We start from the raw sequence: 11,653 nt of genomic DNA, 5'->3' as shown, positions 1-11,653 counted from the left end.
CATCTCTGCCCTATCGCTTCCTCTCACGTCTGTGTCACGCCGACCAGCAGGAATTAAGGTCACAACACAAGGCCCGGCAGAAAAATTTAGGTCAGCAGCAAGGTTGGGTTTGACTAAAAAATGCTTTTAGTGAAGACCAAACGTGACTTTTAAGAGAATCTGTCCTTTCTTCACTTAGAAAGGCTGCTTTTGATAGAATCTGACTGTACCATGGAGCTAAAGAGAATGCCAAATGCACAATGATAAGAAATATGAAATATTGCAGAGTTGAAAGAAAGAAAATTCAGTCAAAATATGGTGTATGAGATTTGCTATGAGAATAAAACGCAACCGTTTCACCCCATGTAGCGATGTTTTCTGTAGTTTAATATTTTCAGCAAGAGGAAACCTTGAGGCCTTTAAGCCCTTCAGAAAAGGCTTAATGATTTCAGGAACCTAAAGCATGCTACTTTTTATTTCATAGTATCATTGTGCTTGTTGCACTGAAGCCAGAAACAGGTGATATGGCCAAAATATAATATTGTGATACTTCAAAAAATTTTCACGATACACAGTGTGTCACAATATTTATTTCGTCAGGTATCTGATCAGACGGAACAAAGAAAAAAGAACCAGTAGTGTTACATTTTAAAAAATGCTTTCAAATGCTGTGAATACAGTGATTTTTCTTCTGCATTTGGCATATTAATTCAAATTAAACAGGACAAATTTTCCTCTGTTTATAATGAAAAATGCTAGCCAGTGTTCTACAAGTATGGATGATCTACACAATATGTTCAGGAAAGTGCATTGTATTTATTGTGTTGCCACATAATAATTACAATCATAATAATGATAAATTGTCATATTGCCTAGTCCTGATTTAAGATCTGAAAAGTATTGTAGTAATACTCATATTTAACTGTTACATTTTGGTTGGATGAAACTTGTAACAAAGGATTTAAATTCTAGAAAACTCCCAATGGAAATGACCAAATCAGGATTTTTTTTCCTGATTTCCTGATTCCATTTGCATCTAGGCAGGCACAGCCACGTTAGCTCTTCCATTGGTTAGGACTTTAGGGGCTGGACTGAAGGCTTAATACATCTGATTAACTTTCTGATTTACAATGAATCAGATCAGTATTGTGAGGAAAAAGGTTAAGGGCCTTCTGGAAACTAGTTACTGACATTGAATACATGCAAAAGTCTGTTTCAGATAGTTGTTAGCCAAGGCATATATACTGAGTCACAGGGAAACTGTAACATGTAAGGTAAATCTAATAATATACAGAATAATATATAGAAACAAAGGCTATATACTTGTTTGTACGTCATCCACTGAGGAGAAAGTATCTTGTATAAGTCCTCATCAGCATCCAGTGTTGTACCTGTTAGCTGTAGTTGTTTCTGCTCACATCTGAGGAGGCAGCCTCCGTTACTCATCTAACAAGAAAAGGTCAAAAAAGGTTTTTTTTTTTTAAATAATCCCTTACAGAAAAGTCACATACGTTTCACACGTGAAGCATGGAAAAACAATGTGTTTACAAGCAATCCTGTTTTTCATGTGATCACACATTTTTTCACGTGATTGCAAATTTTTTAATATGTAGTGTGCAAAAAACATGTTAATTTACATGTAAAATTCATGTGACTTTTCTATAGAGGTTAAAATGTTTACAAATGTATTCCTCTGCTCGCTGTTTTGTGCTACTGATTTTTTTAGCCTCGTAACACCAGTGCAATCACCTAAAAAAGCCTCCAGTTGCAGCCCTACGTCATTTCAGCTGAAGTAGCTTTTATTCTTGCCTTTTTTTAGGGTCCCCCCCCCCCCCTCCTCTTCGTCTTGCAGATATTCGCAATGCACATCCCTACTGGAAATGAAAGACAAAGAAAAGTTCCTTCTGATTGTGCATTTTCGAACTTTATTCAAAATCTGTGCAAGTAAAACACCAAAATGAATACATTTAAAAAAAATGATATCACAATAATATTCAATATGCTGCAGTTTTCCTGCTCCAAAACAATACTTTTTTTTTTTTTTTAAACCAAGTTAAATCTTTGAAGCGTTTAAGTAATCCATAGTTGCGCTGTACTGTACATGATGTGATTGGTTTACCTGTTTGGTTTTCCTCTCGTAAAAAATAAAATAGAATAAAAACAAAATAAATATTTTCATATGCACATCTGTTTCAAAAGTTCAAATACAGTATTTTGCTCAACAGTTTATTTCTCATAATAAACAGACAGAATACATTTTACATATCGGGCTTCATGACAAAATATTTATGCTTAAGACTTTGAATTCCCCCATGTCCAGTAATACATAGGAACCTTCTCATGCATCTGCATGCAACAGGCAGCAGTGTACTGTTGAATATCTGACATAACACAACATGTTGCAGAACAGATTATTGTCATTTTACCAAGAGACACATGCAAAAGGCAAAAGAAGGACAAAAAAGGAAAACAAAACAAAACAAAACAAATCCTCTAAGGAAGTATGTACATATTCACACAGCCATTACTGTGAAGTCTCTTTAGGAAATTTCAAAACTAAAATGCTTCTCTTTTCATCCATATAAAATAGCTGTCTTTCATAAAGATAAACATTACGGTATGTACATAAATATAGTTTCTAAGAGTCTTTAAGATCGAGGGGACAAAAATAACATGTTAAATTCCCATATGTTAAATGTAAGACCATACATTGTCATATGTGGGGAATGGTAATTGTACCACAGTACTCCCTTCATTAGCACAACACACTCATTAAAATAACACATACTCTTCTGCGCATAACTAGAACACTCTCTACATCTCCGACAGGCTTGATTTGTCTTGTCTTAATGCAACAATTCACATTTTTTGCATAATGCAACACATTTATGGCACATGCTGATGCCAAGACATATTCATAACATCAGAATAAACTTAAACTTTAGCTGATCAGGATTTTATATCTTTTCACGAGCTTGTAGAGTATTGTGAAAATCTCGACTCTTGGCTTGATGCAATGAAATGTTGTTTCACAAATTAGTCCAAACAATAAAATAGAACAAAATAAAACAAATGAACAATAAAAACACCAATACCAAAGTATACAAGCATCACATATTATACAGATTCTACTTCATGTTTTCAAACAAATGAACTATGTCCATCTAGGATGGTGAAAAGATTGGCTAGATTGAGCAAGACACCATTCTTCCTGAAAAGGGACTTATTTTGTCGTTAAAAGACCAAGGATTGTTATTTTATGTGAATGCCTGTATGAAGAAAGCTGCAATGGGTCAAGGTCAGTCCCTCAATAACATCAAAAGGATAGGTAATTATATGCTTAGTGCTCCAATTAACACGACCTGCACCTGCACTGTTACATAACACATCAAAACTTCAACCATGTAAGGAAATAAGCTGTTTGTTTTAATTAGATTCAAATACATTGGCAAGAACATGTCTATGTCATATATGTTTTAAATGTGACACCAGGTTAAGGGGCAGAGCCAATTATACACAGTCTACTGACACTTTGTGCTTGTGGGGTGGCCAGTAAAGCAGGTCATAGTGGGCTAAATCCATGCAAATGAACATGGGCGCAAATTCAGAATTAACATGAGCAGTTCATGCTCACTGCTTAGCTTACATACTTTTTGTATGGAGGCTCATTTCCACCAGGTAAGAGAAGAAAAAGGCTTTTAATGTTCTTTTGATTCAAATTGTGACTGATTAGGTCAAAATAGTAACTTATTTTCTTGAGATTTTGTCTTAATAAGTCAGACTAATGGCCAAGAAAATAAAATAGCTAAATAAATACAGAAATGAGTAGTAATTGCTCAGCAAAAACATTTGATTCGGATTATAGCGACAAAGTAAATAATTGTTTTGAAAAAAGAAGACATTATTTTGATCTAACGAGTCACAATTATTTTAAAACTACTTTAAAAACATATTTGAGTGCATCTGTGTCATAATGTAAAATCGCTCTTTTAATTGAATCGTGTGCATCCCAGTCACCTGAGCAATGTATCAATGTGCAATGCATCATTTCTGCAACAGAAGAAACGTGCACATGAAGTAACAAGTAGCTTCATTACAGCAGTGACTGCACAGCCAAAAAGTTTCAATATGTATTTTTAACACTCGTTCGGAAAAGAAAATTGTCATTAATTTTTTATTTAGAAACTGTTCTTTTATCTGTCATTGTGTCTTTGAGGATAAAAATCATCCAGAAAACAATGGCCAGAAATGAAGTAGTGGGTTTATGATCTTTTAGAATTCAGTAAATAGTAAAATCAGTAAAGAATAAAGAGTAAAGAGTGAAATCAGATGGCTCAGTTTTCATCTGCTGACAAACAAAAATGGCAATACAGATTAAGTAGGGAAAATGAAGAAAGACAAGCACATTTTCATTCTAAAACAGTCTTCAGAACCGCTTACTCATTAAGATTTCTTTAGTGACCCGTTTAGCCGTGGTGAGTCACAACTGTGAGTCCCATTGTGATTATGTGGGTTTTGTTGCAAGTTTAGTTTGAGGTCAAAGGCCTCAGAGTCCTCTTTCTGCACCCTGCACTGTCCTGACCTTGCTTCAACTTCCCGGCTTTCTCTAACCAGATGTGCATTGCTCCTCTGGAGCATATAGTACAAAATAGGGTTAGCCTTAGTCAACCGCGGAGAATCCAGTTGGCAGTCTTGTGTTCTTTCATCACCATTGACCACACTAACTGATGCTTTTGAGTCCCTCTGTGCGGTCACATCAGGTTTTGACCTGGAAGAATCGTGCAGGGTTACATGGACATCTGACAAAGATTCTTGTCTGTTTGTACCTGCTCTTGCAGCAGACACACCACTGGGACTCAGGCGCTGACGAAGGCTTTGAGGCTCACCACCATTACGTAGTTCTTTGATTGTACTTCCATTTAGGACAGGATGTGTCAGTGGACTAAATGTACTCCTTGACTGAGATAGTTCTTTCAAGCAGTTGTCTGAAAGAAGAAGCTGCTTTAGAACATTAAATCCACGGTTTTCATGACTTGGAGATTCACACGGTGGAAACTTGGCTGGTGGACTGTCTGCCTCTGGAGGGCTGGATGGATTGCTGGACTTCTGAGCCTCTGGAATTCCAGAGATTGAGCTATCATTATTGGCCTTTTGGCTACCAGGGCTGCTACACATTCCTTGCTGACTCACTTCAGCATGGTTCTCTGGTTCAACTGAAAACTTTCTCTTCTTTGGGATGGTTGGTCCCTGATGCTCTACTGGTTCCTCTTTAATAAAGCCTTTATTTGAGTCTTCTAAAGTGACTGGCTTAAAAGTTCTGGGCTGCTGCTGTAGGAGGTGACAAAGAAGACCATCTCTGGGGACATCCACTGGAGACAGTGGTTCTTGCTTTATGCTTCCCTGATAAAGAGTATGGGAGCTGTGTCTAGGGGATTCTGCCAATATGTTCTGGCACTGCTTCACTACTTTATCGTTATACACCTCACCATCGTCCACTGGCTCAGTTTTTACTGAAATATCTGGGGATGGTCTATTCAAATTATTGTGGCATTTTAAGTGGGTTGGTTGCTTTTCCATGGAAACGCTCTTACCAGATTCTTTCTTCCGTTTATGACCAACTCTTTCTTTCTGGGATTTATTTCCCAAAAGAAGCTGTAGGACTGTGCGTCTCTCAAGGAGATTTTCAATTTCCGACCCATGTTGTGTTGATTCTGCTACAACTGGGGGCTTCACATGAGCTCCCTCCCATGTTGGGGTGTTGCTTTTTGGAGTCGGAGTAGAGAGTCTTTCTAGCAAAGTTACAGAACTTGAAGTTTTAAGTTCTTGCATCTGTCTCTTGGTGGGAGGTAAAGGAGCCTTTGGAGGGGGCGAAGTGTTTGTGTTTTGTTTTCCACACTGAGCTAAATCTTGCAACAATTTACTCGCACTAAAGTTGGTTTCTTTGAAATTTACACCACTTGCAACTGGTTTAGTCTTACACAGATCCAGTGGGGCAGATTGTGTATGAGAAGGGCTATACAGGGTGTATGGGGATGCACGAGTGTTGCAGTCTCTGCCTTGGGAGAATGTTGGAAGTAGTTTAGGACTTCGCGTATTCAGTCTGCAAGTGGGGCTAAGTTCCCTTGTATCCTTAGACATACCTGTATAAAAGAGACTTTGACTGCTTGTAGACGCACTACTGGCCTTAGGTATTGTGACTGGCTGTACCTCAGGATTATCAAGGCCTTTGCTTGCCTTCTCATTGTTTTTGTGGTCAAGAAGCAACTCCAAAAGGGTAACCTTGTGGTGAGGTTTCATCTCAGGACAAGCATGTACCTCTCTGGGTTCTGTGGGGACTGTTGCAATTGGACTCTCTGATGTCCATTTGCTTTTCAGTGACTCTGTGACCTTGTCCAGAGCAGGTGAAGATGAGGAAGACAGCATTGTTGGGATATTTACTTTGTTCTTTACAGAGAGGTCAATTGGAGAGCAACTGGAGTAAGTGCTCTCAGCATCACTGCTGTCTTTTTGTAGACTGCTGCCAGAGTTTGAGTGCTCACTATCTGAGAACAGAGGAGAACCACGACTGGAGAACACACTGACGTCTTCCTTAAGGTGACCCTGGCAATTGAGTCGTTGTGGTGTGTTATGGCTGTTGAGAAGTTGAAGGAGCAGACTGCTGCAGTTCTGTGATGGCCTGCCATGCCTCTCGAAGGGTCGGCGCTCTCTGAAGGAATGTGTCCTCCGCATTGAACTTGCTGGCCTACTTTGCCCTGTACTTAGGTTTGGATTGTGTCTGCTGGAGCTTGTTGACATTTGAGCAGGTATCCCATTTTTGGTGTGTAAGGAGCTTAGTCCGTCCTGGTTTGTCTGAGGCTGCCCGGAAGTTGTAGGTTGTTTCTTTGCTTGGGTTTGGTGTGTGGCCATGGCCGCAAGCCTTTCGCTGGCTGATCGCCCAGCTAGTTGAGCTTTAAGGGCCTGTTCTCTGGAATACTGCTGCAGGTGAGCCTCACTAGAGAGCAGTAGGGCCAGCTGACTGCAGGCCACACTGGGTTTGGGTGAAGGGGCAGGACTCGACCTGATATTTACCAGATTAGCAACAGCTTTCAGACGCTCAGTGCAAGATAGGGATTCTGTTGAGGGAGAGCGAGCACTGTGCTGCAATGCCATTGGAGACTCTGATGACCTCTCCTGACTGGGCCGTCGGTGGTGGTATGGCTCACTGCTGCTGGGGTTCTGCACTTTGCTGTTTTCCGTCATCCCTTTGAAATGATTTGGGCCAGATCCATGGCCATGCCCGGGTGCCTTTTCTTCTTGGTCAGGCTTGCTGACTGGACTAGAGGCATCTTGCGGCATCAAACTTTGGACAATCTGCTGTGACAGGGCCACATTTTGGAGCCTTGTGCTGAAGGACTGGAGCAGACTCGCTAGGAGCGTGCTTTCTCCTTTACACTGCGATGAGCCATTCAGACCACCATGATGTTCTTCCATTCGCCCATTAACCTCAACAGAGGGTGTCATCCTCCTTTTGCTCTCATGTTCAGTCCAGGCTTCTGAGCGGAGTAGGCGAGCTTTTTTGAGATGTTGTGTAGTCCCTCCTTGGGGAGTTGTTTTATCCTGCTCCTGTTGAGTGCTACAATGGGGAAATATAAGCCCTGTTGTCTCCTTGTTTCTCTGCGCCTCATTGCTGTTGCCAGCCTCACCTCTTTGTGTTGCCGTGGCACCTTGCGCTCCTGCTACCCGATGCATGAGTAAGCCTTCCAGATACGTTAAAACAGCAGAATCCTGGTGTGTCTCAGGGCCAGTCTCTTCCCCATGAGTCATGTTCAATATTATAGTCCTTTCTATGGCTGGCCACCACGACAGAGGAAAAAAATGCAGTTACTTTCCACCAAGAGATCTAATGGCTTTTAGCTTCAAAACAAAAGTTTTCAATCCACATAGATATGAGAGAACAAATACAACTTGATGAGGTGTTCCACTGTCACTGCAGAATTTGAGCACACATATGTTGGCTTAACTTATTGTTGCCACTGCTGATATATGAACAGGGTCATGGTGCTGTGATCCATTTGAGCTTTCATATGTATGAGCGTGCAACATGTCCACTTCAAGGCTTTGGCTACTAACAGAGGTAAATGCCTATACTGATTTCCTGACCACAGGCACAGCTGGAGGTGGCCCTGTATAAACAAAAGAGAAAAAACACAGAGTTAAAACAATGAAACTGACGAACACGTCCTATTCAATATAAATTAGGGATACACTGATGAGTGGGCCAGTGCTGATAAGCCAGATCCTGTAACATACTGCTCATAAAGCCTTAAACATTAATGATTCAATAAAATCCAGAAACAAGTATATATAACTTTTGCCTTTACGGAAAATGAAAATGGATCTGACTAGAAAGATAGATTCCCACACTCAGGTTTGCCAGCAGAGTAAAATAAAAGGTCTGTTGATGTACAAGGACAACTGAGAAAGGACATAAAGCCTGGAGTCAACTTGAAGTACCTAAGGAAATATGGGCCTGCTCTTGCACGCACTCAAAGGCGTTTGAAGAGCTGTGACTCGTTTTATTTCCCACGCAGAAGATCACGACCAAGGATTAGCCTTGCTCCGACACTAAGAGGCATTCAATCAGTGCTCCATTTCTCTCCTCTCGTCCCAGGTGCTACAAGCATGCCCTATTGGGGTTAGCACAAAAACCTTGCTAGGGCAGCTGGGAGCCAATAATGCACTTGTGCTTTTTGCACCTCACAGGTCTTTTAGTAATGCACTAAAAATTAGCCTGCTGAATCTTATTAGGTTTGAATACACAGAACATTGTGGGAGCCTTGATTGATTTGATGGATATTAAGCAAAAACAACAAAGTGTGGTATTCCAGAGAGGAATGAATGTTTTGACAGAACTCTTGCCAAGAGAGCCCACACAACTGCCAGGTCAAAACTCTGCTTGCATTTAAACATCAGCAGACTGGCTTGGGGCCTGTTTTGTGTTTTTGTTTTTAAATCCCATGTCACTCATACAACTGGGAAGACATTATGATACAATCAGTCACAAAATGTTCTAAATTTTTGACAAAGACCAAGTGTTTTCATATCAGCACTTAATATTACTTGCAATTTTTAATACAGTATGTAAATAACAATAAACCCTGACTACATAGCCAACTCTATGATGTCAAGTGCAGTACATGGATCAAAGTGAGTTATGTTAAAGCAGAGAAAAAGCAGATAAAGCTTCTGAAGTCATAGCTCTTTTTCTCTCTCCCCATCTCTCTGTCTGCTCATCGTTCTCTAGAGCTGCATCAGTGCCCACAGATGGTACACCTGCCAAGTGAAGTCATAGTCCTGATGCCTTTCTAACCATTTAAAATATACCTACTACACCTACACATACCGTCTTAGGCTCATATATGCTGGACCAAGTGTTTCAAGGAATGGTTTGGTGAAAAAGCAGATTTACGTGACATTTACAAAATTTTCCAATGTATTCAATCAGCCAGTACTTCTTTAGTTTAGCACGGGAGTTTGAAGCTAAGTTGCTAAGAAACACTAGAATTCAACAGTCCCCCAAAACTTTTCCATAGATACTAGGGCTGAAAGATTAATCATTTATATATTGACATCTCCATTTAAAAGAGTGCAGAAGCTTCAACTTTAATCACAGCTTGAACTATAAATAATGTTAATTTAACCTATAATACAGCTTGTGAGATGCCTTATGAAGTGCCTGTTCAAGGCTCAAGCCAGAGAAAATGGATTTGCTGATCTTCACAAAAAAGTTCTGTGGTCACTTGCATAAACATCTTAAATGAATTTTGTTTTTTCCTTTAATCAAGTGAGATGTGTAAAATCTCTTCAGGGAACTGTTTAAGTGGAAAGAGAAAAAGTTTCAGCCCTTCAGGTTTTTGACATTCAAGAAATTTAAAACATGTTTGGTGTCCAGATGCGAAATCTGGACACCAAACCTGCTTTGGCTGATCAACTCTATCTGTGTTGAGTAGAAAATTGTGTTCCTGAACCATTCTCTTAAATTGCACTCAAAATGACCCTTGAAATTCCAATAGGTTTATCAGACCTCTTGACAAGACCTTATGTCCAAGGTGTGTTTCCAACAAATTTATTTCTTCTGAAAATCCACTAAAGCTAGCTTTGTCTGACCTGTTATGATGAATAGTATTTACTGGTCCATTTAGAAAATGGCAGAATCATTATCAAACAGGACGCTAGGCATCTATTCGGTGACTAGATGCACACCAGGCTGACCCTGTCAGAGCTCAGTGGTCACTGCAATGTCAGAGCATGGCTTCTTGCGACTGCTAATTGGCACCTTTGCTGGCTTTGCTTTCAGGGGGCCATGAAGGGGAGGAAGATCCCACGACCTTGTCAAGCTGAAGTTCCATAAGGCAAAGGGTTATGAGTGACAAACTCCCTTAGAGTTTTAACTCATATAATAGAGAATCTGATGTGGAATCATGGATGCACATCTCTGTAAAGTTAATAATGGTCAATTATTAAATAACAGACTTATTCATTTCCTAACGAACCTCAAAAAGTCTTGTAAGGTGTCAGTGGCCAGTACATAGCTATAAAAGATCAGGAGTTCAGCAAGTACTTTGCAGTGAATCCTTCCTAGGAAATCTGGTTTAATAAAGCATGTCTCTGGGAGATAAAACTCGTTTTGTTCAGTCGTAACTGAATGGAGCTCTGGTCCTCTGTGACAAACCGTTACTGCTGCTATGTCAAAAAGTGTCAGGAAGCTGATTTAATCGACTGCAGCAAACACTATTGACAATTCATCCAATGCTTTTGTCAATTGGGTTCTTTTGCTTGGTAAGCTAACACAACATAGGTGTGTGAAACGATACTCCATGATTCATAAACAAACATGTAAGCACTTTGCTAGTACCTCTCCATGCCAGGACTTTGAGCCGGTTCCCTTACAAAGTGGCTTGCTTGGTCTGAGATTACATCTTTAATCGCACCTATACCTTGGAAAAAAAAGAATAGGAAAGCCAGTTTGATTTAGGAGTGAGCTCATGAATAAATGTGTGAACAGTGATTATGCTATCTTTGACAAAATCCTGGTTATATATGACCCTGTGCTCGCTGTTCTATTCACAGCTATGATGTCACGATATTATCACCATAAGAGATGGTTGAAGACACTCCTGAACGTGTCTCCTGGGGGAAAAAATCCCTGCAAAATGAGGGGCCTGATATAAATGGAACGGACTTGATATCCGGACTGGATCTTTCATTTCTCAACTGCAAGGTAGAAGATTAATTGAGCTCCCCAAAAAAAATACCATATCATAAATTATGACCATGGTCCAGAAATCGTAATCCATTTACGCTATTTAAAATGCATGATGAGGCGAAAAGAAGCAGAACCTGCTGCACGCCCTGTTTGAAGTCAAGGTCATTCACTCAGCCAGGGCTGTTTGAGTTGATGCAACAGCTGGCGCCCATACAAAGCATTAGGTCCTAATAAAAAGTGACAAACCTGCCCTTGCTCTGCGCGTTCACATCCAGCGTCTGACAACTCTTTACTGCGCAGATGTGGCCTCAGCATTAAATGGGAGCTCAAGGTTGACACGGCCCAGCATCGACACAATAAGTGACGTGCTGCGATTATCCTCTGGTTGCACAGAGGCACGCAAGCCCGTGGAACTGCAACAACACATTC

General features: G+C 40.2%; 1 protein-coding gene across 1 annotated transcript in view; it reads right to left on the bottom strand.

Annotated features, from left to right (window-relative positions):
* Positions 1 to 1,881: 1,881 nt before the first annotated feature.
* The window catches only part of nrip1a (nuclear receptor interacting protein 1a), a 43,691-nt gene continuing 33,919 nt past the window's right edge, over positions 1,882 to 11,653 (bottom strand). Inside the window, exon 2 of the mRNA XM_017707218.2 lies at positions 1,882 to 8,141. Coding sequence (XP_017562707.1) covers positions 4,423 to 7,782 — 3,360 coding nt within the window. The 5' untranslated portion in view covers positions 7,783 to 8,141 and the 3' untranslated portion in view covers positions 1,882 to 4,422. The remainder of the gene's footprint in view (positions 8,142 to 11,653) is intronic.

Source organism: Pygocentrus nattereri, chromosome 17, assembly GCF_015220715.1.
Source record: "Pygocentrus nattereri isolate fPygNat1 chromosome 17, fPygNat1.pri, whole genome shotgun sequence".
Classification (NCBI taxonomy): Eukaryota; Metazoa; Chordata; class Actinopteri; order Characiformes; family Serrasalmidae; genus Pygocentrus; species Pygocentrus nattereri.
The sequence above is the reverse complement of the archived record's forward strand: the minus strand, read 5'-3'. Positions and strand labels throughout refer to the sequence as shown.